At 49.9% G+C, this 27,832-nt stretch overlaps 2 protein-coding genes and 1 pseudogene across 2 annotated transcripts in view; 1 reads left to right on the top strand and 2 right to left on the bottom strand.

Moving 5' to 3' along the window:
• The window catches only part of Efhd1 (EF-hand domain family member D1), a 53,748-nt gene that overhangs the window by 5,277 nt on the left and 20,639 nt on the right, over positions 1-27,832 (top strand). The window lies entirely within an intron of this gene.
• On the bottom strand, positions 10,392-12,975 carry LOC114697820 (annotated as a pseudogene).
• On the bottom strand, positions 27,051-27,212 carry LOC114697885 (translation machinery-associated protein 7-like). Its single transcript, XM_037210054.1, has one exon. It carries the CDS (start codon positions 27,210-27,212, stop codon positions 27,051-27,053), a length of 162 nt encoding a protein of 53 aa, XP_037065949.1.

Consider the following 27,832-nt stretch of genomic DNA (forward strand, 5'->3'; position numbering starts at 1 on the left):
GTCCCTGTCACTTGCCCCCCCCTCTGTGTGTGTGTGTGTGTGTGTGTCTGTCTGTCTGTCTGTCTGTCTGTCTTCACATGGCATTCTCATGAGGCTTCCAGGCACTGGATTCAGGGCTACCCTAATCTAGCATAATCTCATCTTAATTTAATGTATTACCTCTGCAAAGACCCTGTTTCCAGCCAAGGCCACGTTGTAAGGTTTGAATGGATGTGTTATGGGGGGGAAAGTGAATGAGACAAGCCCCTCAGCCGGTGAGATTTAGGAGTGAGATTGAGGAAGGTGGGAATCTCATCGCGGTGCTCCTGCAGCCCCAGCCCCCTCCACATGGACTAGCCTTCTCAAAACCCAGTCTATTGTAGAAAAGCGATCCAGCGGAGCCCAGCCTGGTCTGTGCCAGGAGTGCTCTGGCTTCAGCTGGCCTTGCCAGAATTTCACTTTTCAGTAGTCTCTAGATGCGCATTCTGATGTCGCCCTCTCTCCCCGGGCCCCCTGCAGGGTGTGACCCGATTAGACCAGCAGGCACAAAGCACACCCACTCTTTGTAAGGAAGCCAGGCTAGATCGATTCACCTAGACACAGCAAAAACACTCCTCGGTCTTTTATATTTGATTTTCCTGTTTTAAATGACTTGGCCTAGGGGTTCCTTACATTTTTTTTTCAAAGCTTTAAAAGCGGGGAGAGAGGGAATGGTCCCCAGCCTGGGAGCTTGCTGGGTTCTTGGAGTAGGTGTCAAGTGTCCCGAGTTCTAAATGGAGTGCCGGAGAAGAAAGACAACTTTCTAATGAGTGTGGGAAGCCAGAGGGAGGCGTCGGCAGCCTGGCCAGGGCTGTCGCCTCTCCGTTTCCAAGCGTGTAAGTGTGTCACTGAATCGCTGGAGCCAGAAGAGTGGCCTGATTTTAAAGGGTGAGAAGGGCCCAGAAGAAACTGACCCTATAGTGTGTGGACGCGGCTGAAATGCGATCCGAGCTGGCCGTGCAGTCAGGCTGGAGAGGAGACTTTAATTAGCCTGGCTGCTCCAGAGGCCCCTGGCAGAGGGAGGTAATGGGGACAACCAGTTGCAGGCAGGACCCAGCACAGCCGCTCAGCATGCAGCTGTGGGGCCTCTCAGCACAGTGCGGAGAGCTTGTGTTTCAGCTCCCCAAAGAGAGGGTGGGAAGGGCAGGGTTAGCCATAAGAAAGTTGCTGTTTATTAAGAATCTGAAATGTGGATATCGTGATGCCCCGCCCAGGCCACATTCCCCTGTCGCCAGGACACCACCGACCACTGAAATCGTGGATTTCCCTCTCCCTCCCCACTTTTTCTCCCTCCTTAGTCGGCCTAGGAGGAGGAAGAAAGGAGTGTGGGGTGTGGATGATTGGATTTTCCTTCTTTCTTAGTTTTGGTTCTGGAGCTAGAACTCAGGGCTTGTGCGTGTCAATCATACCCTCCACTCTGGAGCCACACTCTCAACTCTTCTAGATTGAGAATTTTCATGGAAGTGAAGTGTGTCCTCTTAAGGCAGCTGGAGGGAGGTGCCCACATCTGGGCATCTTAAGCTTCAGTGTGAATTGGTTCTTGCCATAGGGCAGATGGGAGCCAGAGCATAGCTCATTGATAGAATATTTATAGTCAGCACGCTTGAGGCCCTGGGCTCGGTCCCCAGTGCAAGCACACACACACACACACACACACACACACACACACACACACACACACACACACACACACGACGATAGGAAGAGTAGCAACTCACCTTGGATTTGAAGTGTTCTTATCTCACGGGGTTTGCACATTTTGTACATTTAACCATCTTGACTTGAGGGAGAGGCAAGGGAACCCAGGACTGGCCTGAATCCCTGGGAAGTAGCTCCAGGCTGGTCCTCCGAGGCCTTGGTCTCTAGCAGAAAGATGAATGGCTGACGGTTCTCTCTTCCCCCCACCTCCCCCTCTCATCTCCTCTCCATCATATCGTATGGGGATTTGAAGGGAGGTACTTTGAAATGGAGAGATGAAAACAGTTTTTAAAGCCTGAAGGATTTCTGTGACAGGGAGGTCACAGCTGGGTGGTAGCTGCTGTGTCCTCTAAGCATCCCCTTGTCACCTCAGAGAGAGCACTGCATCCTGGGTCCATCCAGACCAGGGACCCCCCAGGCAAACGTGGCATTGTGATGGGTTTTGCCAAGCTGGAGGAGCTCTCCTTTCCTGTGGCCTGCGGTGGGGTTTCTGTTAGTGAGGAAAGAGAAGCGTCCCCAACGGTATCCCTCAGGGTCCCTTTAGTGAGGTAATGCACCATGATTCTTGTATGCCTACCTACTTTGTGTGTGTGTGTGTATGTACGGTTTGCTCTGTTTGTTTGTTTGGTTTGGTTTTGGTTTTGGTTTTTTGAGACGATTTCTCTGTGTAGCCCTGGCTGTCTTGGAACTTACTCTGTAGACCAGTCTGGCCTCGAACTTATGGAGAGCTGCCTGCCTCTGCCTGGGATTAAAGACCACTACCGGCCGGCCCCTACCAGTGTTTTTATTTACCTGAGGGGTTTTGGGTGGCAGGTATGGAGGCCAGCAATGGGGCTTGGGGAATCCTATCATAGAAAAGGGGTGGCTCTTACAGTCCGTTCTCTGGGGACACTCATGTCTGCCTCTGCCATCCACATCTATGCCCGGTGCTTTCTTCTTGCCAATGGGCATGGGTCTCTGGGCAGGCTGGAGTATGGGCTACTGTGGGGGGCTGTGTGGGACGTTATGTCGACTGTCATCCCAGCCTTCCCTCAGGTAACCCTCCCTCACACCCCTCTGAGTCTGAAGGGCCCAGCCGAAGGGGCTCATCCACCCCTGCCTGCCTTCCGTCCTTGAGAGCTGCTTACTGCTGTTCCCCACCCCTCCACCCCTCCACCCCTCCACCCGCCACCCCGCCACCCCGCCACCCCACAGTCCCTTTCCTGTTCTTCACCAAGTGTGTCAACTTGCTTTGATGGGCCTTGTCCCTTCAGTAGCGGCCTCTAGTTTTGCTGCTAAGTTCCCTAACCCTTGACTTAGAGGCCTTGGCTTGTGTAAGCAGTTGTGTGTGTGTGTGTCTGTGCTGGGGATGGAGCCCCGAGCCTTGTGCGTGCTAGGCAAGTGTTTTACCACTGAGCTACACTCAGCCCTGGGCTATTTTATTTATTTATTAAACAAAGCATCATTGTTGTACGTGTGGTGCACATGTGTAGAGGTCAGAAGACAACCGTGTGGAGTCTGTTCTCTCCTTTTCCTTGTATGTGGGTCCTGGGGATTGAATTCAAGTCTTCAATTCAAGTCTTGGCATGCATGGCAAGTACTTTACCTGCTGAGGCCTCTCTTCTCTCTCTCTCTCTCTCTCTCTCTCTCTCTCTCTCTCTCTCTCTCTCTCTCCAGCCTGGAATCCCTTGCTTCTGAATGAAGGTCGGTTCTTTGGCTTAGAGCTAGGCCTCGAGTGCTGGTGATGGCAACAGACCTCCTTCCAGGCCTAGGCTAAGCAGGGCCTTGGGGACAGGGTGGGGACTGGGTGGAGACCGAGCGGAGTGGCAGCGGGGCTCCTCGTAGCTGTGTTGGGGTCTGATTCCAATGTAGTGACCCTCATCTCTGGTGGGTGTGGCGGCTATCTGGTCTCCCTCTCCAAGGCCAGCGATAGGTCACAGACCCACCCTCGGCCTACTGCCAGCTTGGACTTGGATTGCAGGAAGCAGAGGAATAATGTTCAGGACTTACAGGCGGTTGTGTGCTGGTCCTTAAAACACCAAGAGACGCCCCCCCACCTCCCCCCAGTCTCTCCCTCCCTCCTCCCTGCCACAGTGCTTACTGAATACCCATTGTGCTTTGGGATAGCTCTTGCCAAAAATATCTCACTGCTGACAGCCCAAGTTCTTTGGCCATGGGGACCTGCTGAGTTCAGTCATGGCCTTGGGGAAGCTGGCCCTGGACCCTGCCCAGCCTGGTCTTGGCAGTGACTTCCTCTGCCCCTCCCTAAGTGCTTCAGGCTTCCCTACCCAGTGAAATTGAGCTCTGTGTTTGGAGCCATACAGAGTGCCTACTGTATACAGGCTCGCATGGGAACTCATCCCTTCGTTTCATGCTCTGAACTGGGTGTCCCAGCATGCTTACGGTGCAGCCAGGAAATGGAACCACAGAGAAGGGGGACCATCAGCCCAGTAAATGGTGGACCTGGAGTTTGAACCCACATGGCTTTGCACTCTGTTTTCTGTGTCAGGAGACTTCTTCATTAATGGCACTTCTACCCCGAGCCCCAGGCTCTAAATCACAGCCACCCTTGACCCACATGGCTGCACTTCTTGTCTCTGCAGCCAGCCTGAACTCCAGGTCCCAGTGGACCGCCCACCTCATGTCATACCGGGCCTCATCCATCTGTCATACATGTTGTAGCCACAGGGGCCTTGCCTGAACCCACATCTTATTACTTGCCTCCTTTTTCAGAAGTCCTTGTGGATCAGAGGCAGCATAGAACATTCGTAAAACAAAGCTCAGACTCCTCATTGCTGACCCTTAAGGGCCAGCCCACCCTTCTCTCACTGGCCTGCCCTCTGGCTAGTCTCCAGCAGATGGTACTTAGGTCTGTCAAGTCATTGTCTCTTGTGTGGTCCCCTCCTCTTCCTGGAAAATCAGTCATATATATACACGTGTATTTGTGTGTTGGGGGCGGGGGCGGTGTTTTGAGACAGGGTTTCTCTGTGTAGCCCTGGCAGTCCTAGAACTCGCTACGTTGACCAGGCTGGCCTCGAACTCAGAGATCCTCCTGCCTTTGACTCCCCAGTTCTGGGATTAAAGGTGTGTGCCACCATGCCCTGCCTAGAGCCAGATATTTTAAAAGAAAAAAAAAATGTTTTTTAAAGGCAAGATGTTGTGCAAATCATGCTGGCCTCAAACTTAGTACGTAGCCAAGGATGACTGAATTTCTAATACTCCTGTCTCTACCTCCAAGTGGAGGCGTTGGGATATCATAGATGTATGCCACCACGTCAGACTTACGTGCTGCTGGGGATGGAAGCCAGAGCGCAGACCATGCTCACTAAGCACTCTACCCACCTAACTGTGTCTCTAGTCAAGGATTCTTTATGGCTGAGTGTGACCGGCATTTCCCTGGGGTCTTCCTGGCCATCTCAGGGGCAGGGACCTCCTGTGGAGATTCTGGGCTCCGTCAGCTGCAGTTAGTTGCCTGAAGCCCTGGTCCAGCGCTAGGCAGTAACTCGAACCTTCGGTGGGGTCCTGCGCCTCCCTGCAGCAGAGCCACTGACCCGCTCAGGCGCAAGCCTGTAAGTGAGATGTGGAAAAGGTAAATGGCCACTTCTCAGGTTGTGCCCAAGATCGCGTGACCACCGAGGGTGCAGTTTGGGGCCTTAATTAGGTCACTGGTTCCAGCCGGGTATTCTAGACGCTGAAGGCTGCTGGGTTTAAGGTGGTGCTAGCCTGGAAGAGGGCATGGGAGGAAGTCTTGTTGGCAAGGAGGAGTGGGGCAGAGATGGCTGTCTGAGGCTGAGCACAGGAGGGTGATGGCCTGAGTGTACTCCCTTCACTTAGGAGCCATAAGTCAGTCCTCGCCTTCCACTAAAGCTGGGCTGTGGCCCTTGGCTGCCTCTACCCCCCCCATCTCTGTCCCACCTCTTCTCCCCCAGCTGGCCTCCCCAGCCCCTTTACTTCCTGAATTTCCTGACCTGGGAATCAGGGGTCGGGGTGGACGCTGCCTAACCAGCCCTAATGGACCATAGAAAGCCTCTAGTGTTTGGGGGCATTGTCCCCATAGTCCCCAACAGGACAGTCCCAGGGGCACCTCTACCCTGGGGCCCGCCCTCAGGACTTTTCAAGGCTGCAGCACAGCATGCTCCTTTGGCCAACTCTGGTTGGAAGAACCTTCCAAGTGCGGTGGGAAGGCCTGTAAGCCGGGCTCCTCTGAGGTTGAAGACGCATTCAAGTTCAAAGGCCACTTGAGCTACAATTTGAGTTCAAGACCAGCTAGAGATGTAGCTCAGTGATGAGTACTTGTCTAATGTGAGAGACCCTGAGCTCAACCACTGGTAACCACCACCAACAACAAAAATGTCCCGGGACTTTCTCTCTGTCATCCCCGCCCCCACACACACACTGTCTAGAGCTGCTTCAGATCGGCATCCTGCAGGCCACCAGAGCCTCTGCCCTCTCCCATCTGCTCATTTCCCTCTCCTTTCTGAATGAACCACCTGGAACTCTAAACCTCCAGGTTTTTTCACTCAGTTCCCTGTCCCAAGTCACAGGCCAGCCTGCCTGTGCCAACTCAGATCCAGCAAAACCTAGACTCCCTTCGAAAAGCACCCTGGGATCATAAAGTAACAGTCGGTCCCTAGCCAGGTGAGTTTTTCCTGGTGTGCTGGGCACAGCTGAGAACTTATTTGCCTGCAATCTTTTTTTAAAAAAAGACTTTTATTACTTTTTAATTATGGGGAGGGGGGAGCGCACATGTGAGTGCATGAACCCTCACAGACCAGAAGAGGGAGTCAGGTCATTTGGGGGTGGAGTTGAAACATTTGATGTGGGTCCTGAAAACCATGGTGAGTTGGAAGAGGAGGAGATGCTCTTAATTATTGAGCCATACTTCAGCCCCTCTCCTGGTCATCTTAGCAGCATCTGGAAAAAAGAAGGGATGACCAGAGAAACAAGAGCACATGAGAGTACCTGGGCTTTGAACTGGTGACTCCAGCAGCAGTCCAGCAGAGGCTAAACTGGCCAGTCATTTTTACATTTTTTGCTGGTCCCTCAGCACCTCCTTGGCAGGTTCTTGGCCTTTTATGAGAGAAGGCTCATGTGATTAACTTGTTAGGTCATTATCATGCCCCTTTAGGGTGGCCTTGAAGGTGCCAAACCTTATTTCCTCACGATATACCTGGCATCAGTGGCAGAATTTACACGTAGCCTCCCCACAGTTTTGTTGACTTACTTTCTTTTGGGCTGGTTCCACTCCCTATTAGCAGCTTTCCTCAGCAGGTATCCTGCGGCTCTGGCATCTCCAACATCTTGGGGTCTGCAAAGGCAATCCAGGCTTCACCTTCGCAGCTTCATGCAATGGCCTCTCTAGGCCTCCATTCAGGGATACTCCTGACACATGCCTGGCCTCAGCACCTCACCTTTCTCTAGTTGTGGAGGAAGAGTCTATAACCCCCTTCTTCTATCTTTGACTCTAAAGCCAGAACCATATTGTTATGATCTATTACTGGGGGGACCCCGAGGGTATCCCACGTGTGCAGGGAAACATGCTGGCATGCTGAGCAGGTACAGTGGCCGGCTGGCGGGTGACCCACTCCATGCGGGCATGATGGCGGTGGCCAGTAATACACAGCCCAGATGCTGCATCCACGTGGACAGTTTTTATAATAGAGAGATAAAGAGGCAGAAAGCCAGAAAGAGGGAGATAGAGAGAAAGGAGGAGGTGTCGAGGGATGCACACTTTGTGGGAGTGAAAAGGCAGAAGAGAGAGAGAGAAAATGGTGGAGTTTTTCCTTAAGAGGCTTCTACATCAGGACGCAGGGTGGCCCCAAGGGGCAGGATCAGAATATTAACATTTCTCCATTTTGATTATTATAAAAAGAGGTGACTTACGGGAGCAAGTAGGGGAGCAAAGGCATTGAATTCTTGAGGCTACTTCAAGCTGGCAAGGGGCGAAGTGAGGAGGGGGGTAGCCAGGAGTCATGCATGGCGGGAGGCGAGAGTGAAGAAGCATTGTTAGTTGTCATCATGGAAATCTCTGGCGTCTGTGCCTTGAGGTTGCTAGGAGAAAAAAAAAATAGATTGTTATCATTGGCCTTATGAGCTGTGCTAGCCATGGGTAGAGTGATAACTGCCAGAAATAATGGAACAGAGAAGTGTCCTGGTTTTACAGAGGAGGCAAGGGTGAACAGGGTCCAGCTGCTGGCCAGGTGCCTGCCTGAGCCTGGAGAGGTGGTACTGGCAGTGAATTGAAGGATGTGTTCTTCAGGATGTTAGGAGCCTTCATATCTGTCAATTCTCTGGAGGTAAGGGTACATCCCTCCCAGTTGGGGGTTGGCATCCTTGGAGCTGGTGCCAGCTGGTGCAGGGGCTGGCGTATCTGGAGAGCCCCTTGTTCCAGGTAGTGGAGGAAAACTGCAAGATATACTTAAAAAATGGATGAGGTTAAAATAGGCTCTGAAAACTGCTAGGTTTCATCAGACCAGATTTTTTGATGCAGTAACACTTTTCCCAGGGACCTGTAGGTATCTGTAAGACAGCTGGAATAGATTTACATCATAGCAAAAGGGTTGAAAAATCCATAGAAATTTAAGGACTCCTAAGAACTGTTTGTAGTCAGTGTTGTATCAGTTTATCAAAGCTGCATTTATCAATATTAGAATTTTGAACCTCTGGAGTTACATCTGAAATTAGTCTATCCTGTATCATGAAGTCTGTGAATGAGGCATAGCTGTCTGTAATTTTAATAGGAAAGTTATTAATGAACTGTCAGTAATCTTGGGATTGGGGCTGTCAAACTGATACACTCTAGCCATCAAACATCATCAGACCTGAGAAGGATAAATTTAAGAAGAGAGACAGCTTTCCAGCTACCTGGGCAGCAATCCCAAGTCTCTCTGTGGTGGTGGTGGTGGGCAGGAGCCCCAAAGGAAGCATTTGTTCAGCTGATAGGCCCAGAAGATCTGACAGATTTTTCTGTGGAGTAGGAATTTGGGAGATCGACCTACCTGTCTCAGCAGGGGGCCAGTTGATCCCCATTGCTCCAGTAATTCAGTCTGGACAGGATCTCAGCATTTCACTGCATGGCTGGTTTTGCCATAAGCTTACAGGTGAAGGATCTGTGGCCATCCATCTTCTTGGAGAAGATACAGGATGCTACCAGGAGCTGACATCTCTTTATCATAAAAAAGCTTTTACATTAAATGTCTTATTCTCAGATCTCCACAGATGTTTGAGGACTGTTAGATGTATTTATAACTTTGAGAGCATATATATGACTCAAATCTGAGTATACAGGTTTCCCAGTTAGTTACAGCTTAATGAAGTTAGCAAGGACAGTGGGACTGACCTTTGTACAGCCAGACTGTAATCCTGAATGACTTACATAGAAATAATCATTTCTTAAGCTCTCTCCTGAGACGGCAAAGACAAGTGACAGGGAAAGATCCCAAGGCCGAATGAGAACAGGAGAAAGGAGGCTTGTGAGTCAGGGTGCGGCCCAACTCTGAGAAAAGGACCTTCTGAGAAGAGGAAAAGGACCCTCTTGGTGGACCAGAAACTCCATCCTGAATGATTTATGTAGAAATAATTTCTTAAGGTCATACAATATCTCCCTGCTTTTGCATAAAGAAGGTCAAATGTCTTATTACAGAACCATTTTAATTAATAAATATCAGTGAACATTAGATAGCTAATTGGTCCTCTATGTCAGGGGGTTTTCATCCCTAACCAGCCCTCCAGCCTGTCCTGAGAACAGAAAGCACAGGACGACATATTCTCCATAGCTGCTTCAAGCTGAGCTGGGGCCCAGGTGTGCAGGACCCAGGCAATGGGGCATTTGTCAGAAGCATGTGGTCCTCTGACCTGGCTGTAGAGGCAGGGGACATTTAGGTTTGGCTGTGGTCCACATCACATAGACAAGAGTCTCTGTTGGCGTCCACGGCAGGCAAAGCGCTGCAGGTTCCATAGCCGCTGCTTTGATGTTTCTGCCAGCCTGCTGGAATACAGACTAGAGATGGGAGTTAAAAATTATGAATTTATTTGGGGCCTTCAGGCCTGTAGTTTTGGTAACTGGAGACCAGGAGAGAAAAACCGCCATCCTCAGGAATAGACATGTGAGAAAGACTCCTGAACCCGGACATCTGAAAAGCAGCAGTAGACTCATACCTATAGGTTTAAAATCCTGAGCTTGTGACCCAGATGGTAGCAGAATTGTATTAGTGTTGAAATTTAAAATCTTAAGCATTAGTGCTGCTACCCTATCCGGGCTTGAGTGTGCTGTCCCGGCCCGCAGGCGTGGCTGCAGAGGAACAAAGGCCAGGCTCGAGCTGCCTCTAGTAAAGATGGTGGTGAGGTCATATGACCTGTCGGCTTTGACCTTAGCCAAGATGGTGGCTTGACCTTATTTAAGACGGCACCAGCTTGACCACATGACTGCCCTTATCAAATATGGCAGCTGAGTGGGAGAAGAGGGAGAGGGAACAGGGTTGGTATGTAAAAGGAAAGAAATTTTTTTTAAATAAAAAATTTATAAAAAAAAAAAAATGTGGCGGCTGACCACGTGTCCATGTGGTTTTGTTGTTTGTTTTTGTTTTTTTTTTTTTTTTTTTTTTTTTTTTTGCCAAGACAAAAACGGATAAGGAACAGGTAAATGAAGCATTTAAAAGTTAGTCAGAGACAAGTTAACAAGTTAACATGGCCATCTCTCAAGCCCCGGCAGTGGCAGAGCAGCAGAGGAAAGGCCGGCTGATGGAGGAGGGAGCGGCAGGGCTCTGAGCAGCGGTGGAACAGCCGGCGGGGTGGGGAAAGGCCCGAACCAAAGTCCTGCAAGGGGACAAGAGGTCCTGGCATCAGAGTCAAAGCGACGGAGAGAACAGATTCAAATGATGGGATTACAGACAAGGAAAGGAAGTAGAGGCAAGGGGTGTACATGCCGCGGAAAAGAACCCGGCAGCAGGTGATGACTAACTGCTCAGCCGAGGCTGGAGGAGCATGGAGGGGAGGACAGCGGGGAGGGGTGGACGGCGGGGAGGGGCTGGGGGGGGTAGGTGCATTTTTCCACAATGAGGTGTAACGGCGCAAGACAGCCCGTGGACCGTCGTCACAGAGGCCATGAGCCGTAGGATCATGAACAGGCTGCCTCCGTAAGCTGTCACATGGGGCAGGGCCCGAGGGGCTAGGAGCCGGAAAGACAGCCAGCGCAATGAGCCTGACCTCCAGCGTCCCAGAGAGTCAGCAAGAATGACGGCTCAAGACCGCCAATGGGCTGTTATCACAATGGCTATGAGCCACGGAGGGCATAGGCCCGAGGGGCTTAGGGCCTGAAAGACAAGTGGTCAGCACCACAATCGTCTGGAGCAAATCCTCAGTTGTGGGAAAATGGCCTAAAGGGAAGCTTACCGAAAGGGGTGGGGCCTTCCTTACTGGTTCCCAGGTGTCGGATGAAGGTTCCAGGGCTCCTAGCGCGTCTCAGCCAGCAGGCAGGGGAAATGCGCCTGGAGGACCTCTGTTGAGTCGCTAGCACCAATGTTATGATTTATTATGAGCGTGGGGTGAGGGCGGGATCCGAGGGTATGCCGCACGTGCAGGGAATCATGCTGGCATGCTGGGCAGATGCAGTGGCGGGCTGGCAGATGACCCACCCACGTCATGCGGGCATGGCAGCAGTTGTGGCAGCCAGTAATACATAACCCAGACACTGCATCCCCACGGAGAGTTTGTTATAAGAGAGAGATAAAGAGGCAGAGAGATGGGGGGGGGGGAGGTCAAGGGCTGCACACCTCATGGGAGTGGAAAGGTAGAAGAGAGAAAGAGGCGGAGTTTTTCCTTAAGAGGAGGCCTCCACATCAGGATGCGGGCAGCCCCAAGGGCCAGGATCAGAATATTAACACACATGGCTGAAGCTGCCAAGTTCTGCTGCTTACTGGGGCTGGAACATGGTCCCCTCATTCAATTACATCTTCACCAGCTTTCTGTCTTTCACTGCCTACGCTTGGTGCTCCTGAGACTTGCTCTGTAGACCAGGATGGCCTTAGACTCAGAGATCTGTCAGCCTCCGCCTTCCAGTGCTGGGATTAAAGGTGTCCCCACCACACCTGGCTTTAAAGTTTTCTTTAATTCCTTTTCACAAGTTGAAAACAGCTGGGTGGGATCTTGCCCTAATCACCACTCCCTTTATTCCATTTCTTAATCTGTTTATCTCCTTGAACACAGGACTTAGCTCCATTCCACTTCCTGGTGCCCTTTTTCCTCTCAAATATTTTTCCTTGCTCAGCTTGCTCCTTTTCATTATAGATCTTCATTAGAGTTACCACTAATATCCACACAACGGAGACTATTCTAGACTGTTCTAAAACTCTTCACTTTAGCCTCAGGCAGACTCTTCCCACAAGGGTAGAAAGCAGCCACTTCCTTCACCAAAATATCACAAGAATGGCCTCTAGGCACTATACTAAAATTCTTCTCCTCTGACACCTCTTGAGTGAGTTCCCCACAGTGCAAATCACTCAGCACCACCGTCTTCCATGCTCCGGCCAGAATGGCCCATTAAGCAGTGCTTAAGGCATGCCACGGCTTTCCAAACCCAAAGTACCAAAGTCCAAAGCCTCCAAACCCGTGGTCAGGCCTGTCACATCAATACCCTCTCCTGGTCCCAACTTCTTAGTAAAGGTTTTCTATTGTTGTGAAAAGACACCATGACCACAGCAACTCTTTTTTTTTTTTTTAACTTTTATCTGTATTATTTTATGCTGAATTTATTCCTGTGCCATAAGTTTTTGTTTTTTTCAGTTTCTTCTGGGATATCTTATTCTTCTTTGGAACAGTTTGTTCCTTTTCAGTGAGGATCATCTCCATGTAGCAGGGGGAGCTCATGGACGGGTTAATCGGGCCATGAGTTCTGTAAGCTCATCAGCACATCTTGGGTTCTTTGTTCACCTGGATGTGTTCAGTGACTAAAGAATCCACATCTAAACCCTTCAGTTCATCATTACTCTCTGCATTTTAAGCATGTGCAGCAAAAACCTCAGCACTCTTTTGAGGCCACCGGCCCTGTGTCCAGCCCCACTGTTTGGCCTGGGCGCACCTACCGACTCCACCGTTATACCGCTGGAAAGGCACACGTTGCTTCTTTACAGTGACATCTTTCAGATATTTGGTGGCTTTTCGGATATGCGTACCCTTGATGGCCTGGGCAGTTTCACGGGTGTTCTTAAAGTGAACCCGAAGATTTGAACATCTTGATTTTCATGATTTTGTAGGGTTTTCTGTGTCAAGAGGGTAGGGAAGCATCTTCATAGGTCACCTCAGGCTGCTTTCAGGAAAAGCAACCACAGCAACTCTTAATAATGAAACATTTAATTGGGGTGGCTTGCTTACAGTTTCAGAGGTTCAGTCCATTATGATGGGGAACATGGCAGCATGCAGGCAGACAGACATGGTTCTGGAGCTGAGACTGCCACATCTTGACCAGAAGGCAGGAGGAAGTCGACTGACTGTCACACTGAGGGATGCTTGAGCAAAAGAGACCTCAAAGCCCGCCCTCACAGTGACACACTTCCTCCAACAAGGCCACACCTCCTAATAGTGCCACTCTATTTGGGGGCCATTTTCTTGCAAGCCACCACAACTGGTCTTCTACAGTCTTTACACACACACACACACACACTCATCTTTTTGCCAGAAAAGGAAGAGAATATTCCAGAAGGGAGTCCACAGGCATTGGCTGTGTAAGAGCAGGTGAAGCTGGAGTTCAAACTTGCCTTGTGGCCACATCCAGGCCACCCTCGCCAGCTGCTCCACCCTTGGCTAAGTCCTCCAAAATTCTCTCCTGTGTCGGCACCCAGAGGAGCGGTTGGTTTTCCTGAGACAGACATCTGATGTTGGCTCTTATTTTACTATGCTCCTGCTACCCTGTTGAAACCACAGCCCTTCCAGACTGCCTTGTGTGAGTTAGCCGGCTGCCCCCTTTCCAGAATATTCTGGCACCCCCAAACCACTGAGCAGCAGATGTCCCCTTGCCGGGCTCTGCATGTTTGTCTCTGTTGGCTCCAGTGCAGCAGGTGATCGGCACCCCCACCTCACGGTGCAACACTTCCATTGTGTCTGCGTCCCTCCTGGGACTGTCCTCTTTGTGTTTCCCTTCTGCCCGGGAGAGGCCCCAGCACACTGAGCCCAGTGATGAGGGACTGAATGAATGAGTATTGGGAGCTCCAGAAAGCCAAGAGCTGTGGGACAGCAGTGGCCTGTGAGCAGGCCGGACACGGGAGGTTTCGTGTTAACTCTGTCCTTGCGCTCATTGCTGAGAACCAGGCCATCCAGAGCCTGAGTGAGAGCTCTGGCTTTGGAAGCAGTGATAACACACAGAAGATCTGGTTTCCCAGCCTGCGCTTGGGAAGGTAGGAAGGACAGGTGCTATGATAGCTGGGGGCGGGGGGACTGGGTAGAGGGACTCTGGGCCTGTGGCCCTCAGGAAGTCCCTGAGGCTAATCTAGACAGATAGAGTTGGGGCCATCAGGTTGGGCCTCTGAGTGGCCACCTGATGGGGGCGGAGCATGCAGTGCCCTCCCTGACTTAAAAGTGCCTGGGGTCCCACAGGAGCTGCTGACACATAGGCTCTTATCCAGCTGGACTGGGGCAGACAACGATTCTGACAATCCCACAGGGTCCTTGTTCTGTGTCCAACAAAGCCTGGCTATGTGCGTCTGCAAATATACGAGCCTGTGAGCTCTGAATAGATAGCTATGAATGTGCCCCAACACAAAATCATAAAATTATTTAAAACAGATTTTTTTTTGAAGGGGGCAATCATTTTTGTAACTCGATTGTGAGCTTCTCAGCATGACTTTGTAGATGACATCATGTTACAGTGTCAAAAGATTGTCCTTGCTGAGGCACAGGGTCCACCGGGCCCCAGGCACCACCACCCTCCTGAGAAAGCCCTGAGGGGTCCCTGGGGAGTTTCTGATGGCAGAACCTCTGCACAAAGGTTACCTGCTTCCTTTCTTTCTCCCTTAATGGCAGGATTATTCTGGGAGGTGAAAACCAAGAAAGCTCAGGGCTTCTGCACAGGGCCAACAAAAAGGAAAAGCAGCTCAGGGGGTGGGGAGCCGGGGTGCGGAGGTGGGAGGCAGGTGTCCAAAACCAGTCAGACGCTAGAAACCAGCTCCGTCCCCTCGCTGCTGTTTCTCATAGCTGGGCCCCCTAGGCCAGGTTGGGGGGAGCTGCTGTGGCCAGGGACTCAGCCTGCCCTCCTCAGACTTCACTGCTGTCCAATCAGCAAAGAGCAGAGACTGTTTCCCAGTGGAGCCGGGACCCTGGCCTTGTCCCCAGTGGGCTGGCACAGTGTCTCTTCTACCCAGAATGGGGAGGCAGGTGGTGGGTGACATTTTCTTCAAATGTCAAAGATGGTGAAGACTGGGACCAGGCTGAGTCTGGGCAGATCTTTGGGGTAGAAGCCTGGGAGCCATTTTCTTGTCTGTGGACTATGACTTGTCTGGGGTAGCAACTCCTTCATAGAAAGAGCCCCAGGCACCAATCATGGTGCCTGCTGAGGAGGATTAGCTCCTTTGACAACTCCACAGAGCAGGTCAAATCTCTCCCCGGTGCCCAGTAGGGTGAGGCCTGTGCCCAGGTCTTCAGAGCCATCTGAAGACTAGAGTCCTCCCACATCAAATCCCAGAGAACCTGGAGCGGGAAGGGACAGAGAAAATGGGAAACATCACACATCCAGATGGAAGCCTCAGGAAAGAGCAGAAGGGCTTGGGGCTGTGCTATTTTCTTCCTCCTCTTCCTCTTCCGCCACTCCTCGTCTTTAATTCTGCTAAGGTTTATTTTCTTTCATGTGTATGAGTACTTTGCCTGGATGCACATGTGTGTGTACCACGTGTGTGTGCACTACCAGCCTGGGGAACCTGTGGATGTCAGAAGAGGGCATCAGATCCCCTGGAACCAGAGTTATAGTTGGTTATGAGCCACCATGTAGGTATTGGGAACTCAGCCTGGGTCCTCTTGAAAAGCAACCAGTGCTCTTAACTACTGAGCTACAGCCCCCCCCCCCTCCCCCGCCCCCCAGCCTGTGCTTGTTTTTTGCAGGGTGAAACAGCTTAAAAAAGGCAAGATTTGGGTTAAAATTTATTGCCAGGTGCAATAAATAGAACATGCCTTTAATCCTAGCAGTGGGGTCGCAGAGGCAGACTTTGTGGACCAGACTGGGTTACATAGTGAGTTCCAGGCCAGCCGGAGTTCTGTGGTGAGACCCTGGCCTAAACCAGTTTAAATCACAGGAGGGCCTGGGTGTAGCATAGTGGCAGAGGACGTGCTTAATCCGGGGTTTTACCCTCCACCCTCCTCCCTCCAATTAAGGGACAAAAAGGCGGTAAAGCTGAGTGTGGTGGCACATACCTACGGTAGTCCTAGCACTGGGGAGGCTGAGGCAGGAGGATTTTGAGACTGGGGCCTGCCTGGGCTATGTACGTAAGCCATATTCTAAAGCACAACATAAGGAAAGAGGAACTAAGGTACTGTGGAGGAGAAATGGGGACCAAGGGCTTTTCTAAGCCTAAAGGCTTTGGAAGATGTAATCTCCCTCCCCTGCCCAACATGTATGGGGGTGAGGGGTGACCTACCAGTTGCTGTTGCTGGGCTCATGAGTCACAGTGGACTCTCGTGTCTTCAGCAGCCGGACAGTGCCAGACCTCTAAGAGAGGTGCTGAAAGATTAAACAGGTGAAAATTTTCTGAGGCGCTCAGCGGGTGGGACCATTCCTCTGAATGTGTGTAAGGGGGTAACGGTAGCGCTCCACTGACCAGAAGTGAATTCCGTCGCACATGCTTTGAGTCGTGCTGTGGGCCAAACTCAGAGCCCACTCATTCCTGGGCCTTACAAACGTAGCTCTTTTCATTTCTGCCGCTCTTCAGATGTAAACCGCAGAAGACGTAACCCAGCTAAAACGGCTCGGATCTTCCTTGGGACAGTGAGCACGCCTTGTGCCTGTCCTCTTTCGAGTTGAGAGCTTCGTAGTTTAAATGCAGTCACTGGTTGCTCTTGCCTTCCCTGCTACCACAGAAAGCCTAAAAGCCCCTGCCTGGGGGCTGAGGGGCCTGGAGAGATGGCTCAGTGGTTAAGAGCACTGGCTGCTCTTCTAGAGGACTCAGGTTCTATTCTCAGCAGCTGCATGATACTTAACAGGTAGCTCTAACTTCAGTTCCAGGGGATCCAGTGCCATTTTCTGGCCTCCGAAGACATTGCATGCATTTGGTACATAGACATGCATGCAGTCAAAACACCAATACATACAAAAAACTAAAAAAAAAAAAAAAAAAAAGCCCTGCTTAAGAATCCCATGTTCTCCGGGCAGTGGTGGCGCACACCTTTAATCCCAGCACTCGGGAGGCAGAGGTAGGCGGATCTTTGTGAGTTCGAGGCCAGCCTGGTCTACAGAGCGAGATCCAGGAAAGGCGCAAAGCTACACAGGGAAACCAAAAAAAAAAAAAAAAAAAAAAAAAAAAGAATCCCATGTTCAGCTTGGCAGGAGCTGGTGAGACAGCTCACCTGGAAAAGGCACTTGCCACCAAGCCTGACGACCTTAGCTCTATCCCAGACAAAGGAGAGAGCCAGTTCCAGCGACTTGTCCTATGACCTCTACCCAGTGCATGGCATGTGTGCCCCCATGAATAAATGAATGTGATAAAAAATAAACAAATTGTTCATGGCAGCTTAGACCTAGAATGCCAGCACTTGGGAGGCTAAGACCAGGGTCCCTCACCAATTTGAGGCTAGCCTGGGCTAAAATGAAAGACTGTCTGAAAGAGAAAGAGGAAGAAGGTGAGAGGAGAGAGGGGCAGAGAGGAAGACAAGAAGGAGGGAGAGAATCCACCGGCTTAGTTCAGATCCACCTGGCTGTTTTCATCATCCGTTGAGCGAGGCCACTAATTGCCTCCCTCAGTGAAGTGAGGAAGGCCCTTAGTGAGCTCTTAATTAGCAGTGCGGGCAGGCAGCTATGATTAATTTGTTCCAGGATTGACCCAAAGACCCAAAGGCTTGCACTGAGAAGACACACCACAGAGCACTTGGAGTTACTGTCTTGAGTCCTTTTTTTCTTTTGTACTGCGCAGCAGCTGCGTAAGTCACTCCCCGCTCTGAGGGCAGATACAGTGGGGAATGAAAGCAGGCCTATCAAGTTCTGCTCTTGCCTGCCTTGCAAACCCAGGCCCTGGAGGAAGTGACTGCTTGTAAAGCCTCTTGTGAAGGGTCACTTTGAAGACAGGGCGACATGTCTGATTTGAAAGCCCAGCTCCACAGGGGAGGAAGATGTCACTGATGTGGTCACTTTATAGTCTTGCCAGGACTTCAGTAGATGCACTAGGCCTCTGTTTCCAGCAGGAATAAAAGGAAGCAGCCTTAACTGAGCACCGGGGCGGGGATGGGGGATGGGAAGCTGGCTGGTGCCTCTTTTCTTTCCTGCTCTCTTGACCTCAGAGATGTCCCTTCACGTCTGTCTATGCTTATTCCCGTGTCAATCAGGTGGCCTCCTGCAGAACAGAGTCAGGGCTCTTTTTTGCCTCCCCCTTGGCTCTTTTTTCTGCCTGGGGTTACTGCTTCTGGTGGGCTTCTGCTTCCCAGCAAATACTTTACCAAGGGCCTGAACTCTAATCTCCGCCCTCCTTCCCCCTCTTTTTAGTTATACCGTCATTTTGGTTTTGAGACAGGGTCTCTATATGTAGTTCAGTCTGGTTTCAAACTCTGGATGTAGCCTCAGCCTTGTGCCTCTGCCTCCCGACTGTTGGGAGTATGGACTTGAATCCCTGTGCCCTCCTTTCCTTATTTAAAAGGATGTTGAGGGGAGGCGGCCCAGAGAGATGGCTCAGTGGTTAAGAGCAATGGCTGATCTAGAGGGACCAGGTTTGGTTCCCAGTACCCACAAGGAGGCTAGCAACTGTCTGTAACTCACATCCCAGGGGATCTAACACCCTCTTCTGGCCTCGGCTGTCACTAGACGCACGTGGTGCACACACGTGCAACGCGGGCAAAATCCCATAGATGTGGGGATTTTTTTAAGCTTTTAAAAGCTCATTTGGAGGCTGGGAAGATGGGTTGCTTAGTGGATAAAGCACTTGTCACACAAATGTGAGGGCCTAAATTCACGTCCCCGGGATCCACACAGGGCTGGAAGCAATAGCTGTCTCTATTCCCAGGCTCCTACTATGAGATGGGAGGCAGGAAACTCTCAGCTTGGCGTACATAGTGATGAATGTTAGGAACTCTGCCTCAGGAAGGCAAGACTAACCCATGATATTGTCTTTTCACATACACATCATACAGACAAACAAGTACACATACACATACATGTGCATGCACGTGCAATTATGAAAGAAATTGGATTGTGTTGACCTGAGCCTAGTGCTTACTGGGGTCCGTCCTGAACTATGTGAGCTTTCTGTTAGACCTAGAAGGTGTTAGACCTCAGGTCTGTTAGAAAGTTTTCCAGGTCAGAATCCCAGAGGAGACTCAAGGACGGCTTTACTGAACCCATCTCTTGTGTCTAGAGGGGAGCCCCCGCTCAGACTGGCCTCATTGGCAGCTCCCTCTGGGTGAGTGTGGGGAAGGCTCCCTCCCCTCCAGAGCAGCTGAAGACAAGTCTTTGCCTTGTTTGTTGACCTTTAGTTATCACCCCCATCCTTACACCTAATCCTGTCCTCCCCCTCCCCTGTTCAACCTGCATTGGAACCCTCTGTTAAGGCCTGGACTGATTGTGTCTTGACCGCACCATCCTCCATGGCTCCAGTCTTCTTTGTAAATGTTGGAATGCAGAGTGTGAACAGAGGACAGAAGACATTGATCTGCATCTCGGCATCACGGTTACTTTAGTGGGCCCTAACTAGGCCACTTGCCCTGCTTTTGTGTGTGTGCATGCAGGGCAAGTGCCTTGCCACTGAACCACAACCCTTGAATCCACCTTCTCCCATGGAAAATCCCCAGACGTGGAAGATGGTGAGCTTGGGATAAGCCTGTGTGATCTGGTTCCCTCTTGTAAGTTTGGGACACATAACCTCATGGATGGGGTTCTGGAAAGTTCCACATTGTAGAAACCTGTTGGCTTTGACCAGGACTTTTGTAACAGAGACATCTGGGTCCAGCCTGTTTGTAAGAGCTTAGCTTTACAGGGTCAGTTCTCAGGGGCTCTCACAAAGCTCCTCTCCGTCACTGCTGGGCTCCAGGCAGCATCTGCAGGCAGCTCTTTGCTTCCCTGGCAGGTAGCCCTGGTGCAGTCTACTACTGACTCTGAGTAGGATTTTAGCCTGTCCACCTTCCTAGGGTTCTCTCATTGACCAGCCCCCGCCTCTCTGGAGTGCAGGGTCTGCACAGGGTGGAACAGAGCATCATGGGACTGGAGAAGAGGGTTGCCTTCATGGAACTTTGGGACTTTGCAGCCTGACTTTGCCATTACTGAGCATTGTCACAGCCTCCTGGACTCTGTTATTCAACAGATGTCCGAAGTCATGCTGCTGAACTCTACCTCTTCTGAAGCCTACCTAGGCCTGAGAAGTTGACCTGGGAGTGGAGGGAGTTTCCGGACCTCACTCTTCCTCCTCCTCCTCCTTTTCTCATTAAAAATGTTTTATGCCACGGGCGGTGGTGTCGCATGCCTTTAATCCCAGCACTCGGGAAGCAGAGCCAGGCGGATCTCTGTGAGTTCGAGGCCAGCCTGGGCTACCAAGTGAGCTCCAGGAAAGGCGCAAAGCTACACAGAGAAACCCTGTCTCAAAAAACCAAAAAAAAAAAAAAATGTTTTATGTATTCCATTTAGTCCATTGTCATGTTTTATGTGTGTATGTATAATGCCTTCAGAAACTAGAAGAACATGCGCCGGGACTGAGTTACAGATGACTGTGGACCACCATATGGGAGCTGGGAATAGTACTAGAAAGGGAGCAGGACTTAGCTGCCAAGCCATTGTCTTCTAGCCCCAGGACCTTTGCTTTTAAAAATTGTGATAAGATTAAAGTCAAGAGAATTTTCACAAGTTCAGCTGTGCCTACTTGCAAAAGATCATCCCAAGCTGGGCTTGTGGACAGCATTCCCCCATACCCCAGTGAGGTCTCAACGACAAACCAAAGTTCATTCTGGGTAGCTAATGGGTTTATTAGGGTTACTTACAGAGCACAAGTAAGGGCTACTGGGCAGAAGTGTGGGTGACCCACCTGGAAGGTCTGCAGCCACATGGATGATGGCTTCCACATGGCCGTGTAGACGGATCCCTGTCCACCCAGTCCTTCCCCACCTGTGTACTCTAGCCCCCCCTCATCCCCCCAGGGCAAGCCAATTAACAACATACAACCAGATATTCCAGTGAGGGCCCATGTCTTAGTGTTTTGTTGCTGTGAAGAGACACCATGACCATGGCAACTCTCATAAAAGCATTTAATTGGGGCTGGCTTACAGTTCAGAGGTTTAGTCCATTGTCATCATGGTGGGAAACATGGTGACATTCAGTAGATGAGTATCTGGATCAACAGGTAGCAGGGAGAGAGAGAGACACTGAATCTGGCTTGAGCATTTGAAACCCCAAAGCCCACCCCCAGTGACACACTTCCTCCAGCAAGTCCACACCTCCTAACCTCTGTCAAGTAATGCAATTCCCTAATGACCAAGCATTCAAATCTCTGAGCCAGTGGGAGCCATTTCTTATTCAAGCCACTATATCCCATAACCCTCCCACCCCTTTTCTATGAGGGAATAGTCCGCAAGCCCAGCTGGGGTGATACTTTGCAAGCAGGCACAGCTCTACTCATGAACATGGTAGCAGTTTGGCTCAGAGGCTAGTCCTGTACAACAGATAGATATACATTTAACCTCCTCTCCACTCTTTAAAAATTGGTGCTTGGGATCAAATTCAGGGCCTTGTACACTTTCGGTAAGCACTCTGACTTTAAACATTCAGTTCAGTGGTGTTCAGTACATTCACACTGTGGCGCAGTCATCCCCACCATGGGCCAAAGAGTTTTCTTATCTTCTGACAGTTCCCTTGCACTTCCTCCAGTCTCTGGCTATCATTCCTGTACTTCTGTCTCTGTGAATTTGGCTACTCCAGGTGCCTCATAGAAGTGGAATCCTGCAATGTGTGCCTACGCCTTGTTCACTTAGCATGAGTTAGTTCACATAATGATGCATTTACTTCATCCATGCATTAGCATGTGCCAGAACTTCCCTTCCATTCTGTTACATGGATTCACCCTGTTTTTGCGTATCCAGTCACGGGCTGATGGACACTTGGTTTTCTTCTATTTAACTATTGTGGATAGTGCTATGATGAGCCTTCATGTACAAGTATCTAAAATCCTATTTCTATATCCATAGAAAGTAAGATAAATAATTAATTAAAAAAGAGGGATGAGTATGTATCTTAGCCGTAGAGCACTGGCTTGGTATGTTCAATCACTGGTCTTAGGTTCAATCTGCTATACTTAGAGAGAGAAAAAGAAATATGTTGTGGGATATTTGATCACACTGTGATACCTGAGACTCTTAATAAAGTTAACCTTGAATCAGGGGGTGGAGTCAATGACTAGCTGACTTGAATTAGCCATAGAGATTTTGGAGGACCCAGGATATGATAGAGAGGCACAGGAAGGAATAGGGAGGGCCTTGGATAGATTTGCCAGCCCTTTCAATCTGGGAAGCATGGAGAGAAAGGGTTATCTGGTCGTTTCTCCACTGCTTGCTTGATCTCTCAGGTTTTTACCCCAATATCTGACTCCCAAGTTTTTATTGATAATAGAAGAGTTTAGATAAATACTTCATCAATGGAATTGTTGGGTTGCATGGTGACTCTGTTTAGCACCTTGAACTCCTTGCTGTGTTTTATTCCTGGTCATCAAACCAGCATCCTTCCCCCCCACCCATTATATCTTTAGTTTTACTAGAGTTGTGTGTGTGTGTGTGTGAGTGTGTGAGTGTGTGTGTGTGTGTGTGTACATGCATGCATGTGCACACATACCATGGCACTCGTGTAGAGGTCAGAAGATAATTTAGGAGAGTTGGTTCTCTTCTCCACCTTTATGTTGGTTCTGGGAGCTCAGGCTTGTGTCCCAACTTGGTGGGAAGTTTGGGGCCTAGATTCTTCCCTGACAGATATGCCCCAGCAAGATCAGAGATCACCTTCCTTAGATGGCTCAGGAACAGACAGCCCCCCTTATTGTCTGGGTGAGTGCACCTTGGAGTCTCCCACAAGTGCCTAGTGGAGAGCCCTGCTCACCTGAGCAGTGGCATCAGAGTGGGCCCTGGTTTTCTGTTGGGCCAGTTGACATCTGTGTTTCCAAAGTAAATGAGTGTGTGTCACCCCAGCAGTTCACCTTTGGACATATCACAAGCAAACTGAAACACAGGAACACTTGTGCCCCAATGTTCAAAGTGGAAACATTTTTTATTAGTACAATGCATATTGATAATATTTACTCCCTCCCCTAACTTCTTCCAGATCCACCTCTACTTCCCTACCCACCCGACTTTGTGTCTTTTTTTTTTAAGCAACTGTGGTGGTTTGAATAGGAATGGCCCCCATAGACTCATGCCTATAAATACTTGGTTCATAGGAAGTGGCACTGTTAGGAGTAGGTGTGGCTTTGTAGGAGGAAGTGTGTCACTAGGGGGTGGGCTTTGAGGTCTTAGAAGCTCAAGGCAGTTCTTACCCTGCTGCCTGCGTATCAAGATGTGGAACTCTCAGCTCCTTCTCCAGCACCCTGTCTGCCTGCACACTGCCATGCTTCTCACCATGATGAGAATGGACTGAACCTCTGAGCTGCAAGCCAGCCCCAGCTAATGTTTCCCTTTATACGAGTTGCCCATGCTCTTCACAGCAATAGAAACCCTAACTAAGACCCCCCCCCATCAAATACAAATACAGTTTATACTGCCATATGCTCTTGGTCTTGGATATGTGACTTTCACTGGAGGCTGGTCTACCAACCAGGGGTCACACCCTTAAAGAAAACTAACTCTCTCTCTCTCTCTCTCTCTCTCTCTCTCTCTCTCTCTGTGTGTGTGTGTGTGTGTGTGTGTGTGTGTGTGTGTGTGTGTGTGTGTGTGTGTGAAATATCAACTGCCAATACTTCTTAGCTAGGGCTCTCCATGCTAGAATTTTATCTAGCCTGAGTTTGCATAGGCCTTGTGCATGATGTTTAAAATACTTAGTTCCCGTGTGCAGCTTCCTGCTGTGTCCTTATAGTCAGCCATTACACTGGACTCTTAAAACCTTCCTGCCCCCCTTCCATCAGGATCCTTTAGCCTTGGGAGGAGGGGATGCGATACAGCTCTCCCATTTAGGACTGAGCATTCTGTAGTCTTGTTCTCTGCTCCTTGATCAGTTGTAGGTCTCTGTGTTAACCACCATCTATTGCAAAAAGAAGCTTCTCTGATAAGAGCTCCTGATACACTAATCTATGGGTATAACAATAAGTCATTAGGAGTCAGTTTAATATTATGAACATTTAGCAGAGTGATAGTAGCAAGTTCTCCCCTAAGGCCCACGGCCTGTCTAACCACAGGTTCTTGGCCTGAGTGATGGTGCTAGGTGTGGGTGGTTTCAACTTGTGGAATCGGCCTGGAGTCAGTGAAAAGTCACTCCCATACATTGGGCCACCGCTGCACCAATGGGCGTGGTTTTAGCTGGGGGTCTGCATTTGTTAAGAATGATGATTCCTTTTCCCCGTTAGTGTCCGCAGCACCTTCGAACACTGAAAGCTAGCCAACAGAGATGAGGCTTCCAGCCTAATGACAGCGTGTTTTCTCCAGGTTCTGAGTCAGATGTGTTGGGTCTTCAGTATGGCATCATCTTTTTAAAAGTAGGTTAGACTTGTGAAGAGTTTCCTTTTTAAGATGTATGATTTTAAGTTTTGTTTTTATTCATTTGTGTGTGTACTATGTGTGCACTCATAACCACAGTGGCCAGAAGAAGGCATCAGATCCCTTGGAACTCCAGTTATAGGTGGATGTAGGCTTCCTGATGTGGGTGCTGGGAACTTGGAACCCCTGTGAGAATAATACATGCTCTTAACTGCTGTGCCACATCTCTACTCCCAAAGTGGCTTCATTTGTGAGATCCAAAAAAGAGAAATAGCTCAAACATCTATTTTCATGACTCTGGGAGAGTCATTTGGAACCTCATACAAGGGCTGCAGACAAGGCCTGTACCACCCACCAAGTTACTTACATTCCTAGCCCTAGAGCTTTGATTTTTCAGTTAAAAAAAAAAAAAAGCAGGTAAATGAGGTCTACATTGAGTCAGTTTCGGCAAACCCATGGAAATCATTGTTTGCTTGTTTTGAGATAGGGTCTCAAGCTATGTAGCCCAGGTTGGCCTTAAACTCACTGAGATAGTCCTGCCTCAGCTTCCTGGATGTTTGGTGTTGTATTATTAAGTGATCATACATCTCCCTTTTATGCCTTGGGGTCCTGGACTGGCCCATCTGGAAACCTGGAGGCACCCTGTTAATTTCCAGACACGGGGCACCCGTATTACGGGATTCTCAGAGGTCATCACTAGTCACACAGAGATCTTGCCTGTATACTTTGTAGAGTAGGTCTTCCAGCAACAAGGCTGTGCTCAGCGGGAGCTCAGAGGGCTTGAGGAAGAAACAGCTAACAGGAGAGGGCGGTGAATTCTGGCACCAGAAAAGGACATACAATGGATGCTACTGGGGAGCAGGAAGGCCACAGAGGAGGGAGTGGTGCTCTGTTTGCAATGAGGAGAACAGCATGAATCAGCCCCTGTGGCTAGAATGCGGTGTGTCCGTGTGTCCAGGAGTCCTGGCCCCTTCCAGCATGACAATGTGAGCTTTAAATACCACTGCCCACAGTTAGATTTCCAGTTGCCCACAGGCTACATTTCTTGGTGAATGGTGGTGGTTCTCAACAGAGATGCTTTTTCATTATGGGCGTGGGGGCAGATGGATAGTAGAAAAGACTGAATATAATTTTTTAAAAATATGGTAAAATGTGCATAACAAAAATGACCACTTCAAGCTGATATAGTTGCATACAGCTGCAATCCATCTCTTAGTAGGTTCAGAGTGAATTTGAGGCTGGTCTAAGCTACAGAGTGGAGCCCTGTCTAAACACACACACACACACACACACACACACACACACACACACACACACACACACACACACAAACGGGAGTGGGGAGTGGACCGGAGGATGGTTCTGTGGTTAAAAGTGAGCGCTGCTCTTATAGAGGACCCAAATTTAGTTCCTAGCACTCACATCAGGTAGTTCACAACCTCCTGTAACTCCATCTCAGAGCGATCTGAAGCCTCTGGCTTCTGTGGGCACCTGCACTCATGGGCACATACCCACACCCAGATCCACATACATGCACATAATTAAAAATAATAAAAATACAAAGGAAATAAAATGACCGTTTTAACCGCTTAAGTGAACGCGGTTGAGGGGCCTTCAGCATGTACACAGGGCTGCACCAGGGACTTGACCCTTGCCCCAAACTGAACCTTTACCCATGAAGACACCCTCCAACCGCTGTCTCTATGAGTTTGGCTACTGTCCCTTGTGACTGACTTAATTCACTTATCGTAGCATCCCCGGGGGTCACCTGTGTTGCAGCACGCATCAAAGTTCTCTTCCTTTTATTGCTGAAGAATACTCCAATCTGTAACTATTCTGTACTGCACTGTGTGCGTGAGCCTTTGTGCTTATCAGCCCATCTGCCTCTGGACTCCTGGGTGCTTCCCAGCTCTTGGCTGTGGAGATCTGACTGATTCATTCTCTTTTTGAGACAGGGTTGCTCTGTGTAGCCCTGGCTGTCCTGGAACTCACTCTGTAGCCCAGGCTGGCTTCAAACTCTCAGAGACCCTCCTGCCTCTGCCTCCTGAGTGCTGGATTAAAGGCGTGCGTTCCCCTTCCCCTTCCCCTTCCCCTCCTAACTGACTCATTTTGTTCCTGTGTATGTGATGCTGGGGAACAGAACCGGCTTCCTGCCTAATGCTAAGCAAGTGTTCTTTCATTAAGCTCCATCCTAAGCCTCTTACTTGTTTATTTTATTTTATTTTATTGAGATGGGGTTTCTCTTCCTGGGCCTGGAATTCACTACTTAGAACAGGCTGGCCTGGAGCTCACAGAGCTCTGTCTGCCTCTAACTCCAGAGTGCTGTCACTTTCTTGTTTGTTTGTTTGCCATTGTATTATTTATTATTATAATGTTTTTTTTACAAAAGTTTATTACAATGTACAACAGGCTCCGGGATAACATTTCATTCTAACTATAGGTGGCAAAGATGTTATGGCAGGGAATCCAGATGTTTAAATAGGAATGGAAAGAGGGTCACCATCATCTCAAATATGAAGAACAGCTTACTTTTTGCCAGATTTCTTAATTCCACCTGTGGCCTTGGCTTTTAGCTCCCCGGGTTTCTTCTGCTCCTCTTTCTGTTTCTGCTTGAAAGCCTCATCTTCCTCGGCCTGCTTCATGGGCTGCTTCAGGGGCTTCCTCTTGCCACCTTTGCGGCCTGACATGGCGCCTACAGACAGCCCCTTGACCAGACCCTGATCCTAAGCCTCTTGTTTGTTCTTTAAAGCAAGATGTTCAGATCTGAGGTTTCTGGGAAGTACGAAGAAGCAGGAAGTATATGAAGGACTCACTGGGAAGGGAGCCAAGGAGCCCTTGGGAAGTGCTGGGAGGCCCTGTGTGCCAAAGGGAGCTGGGTAGGATGTGGCTGGGAGGAAGTGCAGAGTAGGTACCTGAGGATGGCTGGCCCAAGGAGAAAGGGTCAGGGTAGACCTCTTACTTCATGAAGCTGGTCTTATTTCCAGGCAGGGGTGCATGGCTAGAGTGACAGCCAGGAGAGGAGCTGGCCCCAGTAGGAGGACAGCCACCCACAGAGCTGGGACTACTCAGGCCTGGAGATAAGTGACCGGAAGTGGAAGCACCGAGCCTGAGGCGAGGCCACACCCACTTCACAGCCACACTTTGGGTGGAAGGCAGCTTTCAAAGACACAGGACAAGCAGGAGAGAGGGGGTTGCCAGGAATGGGTGTGGCAGAGACTCCAGGATGGTGACCACTAGGAAGGTCTGTCCCTAGGTGTAGCATTTGTTGAGTTTCAGGGCATGCCCCACGCCCAGAGTCCAACATTTG

Source organism: Peromyscus leucopus, chromosome 13, assembly GCF_004664715.2.
Source record: "Peromyscus leucopus breed LL Stock chromosome 13, UCI_PerLeu_2.1, whole genome shotgun sequence".
Classification (NCBI taxonomy): Eukaryota; Metazoa; Chordata; class Mammalia; order Rodentia; family Cricetidae; genus Peromyscus; species Peromyscus leucopus.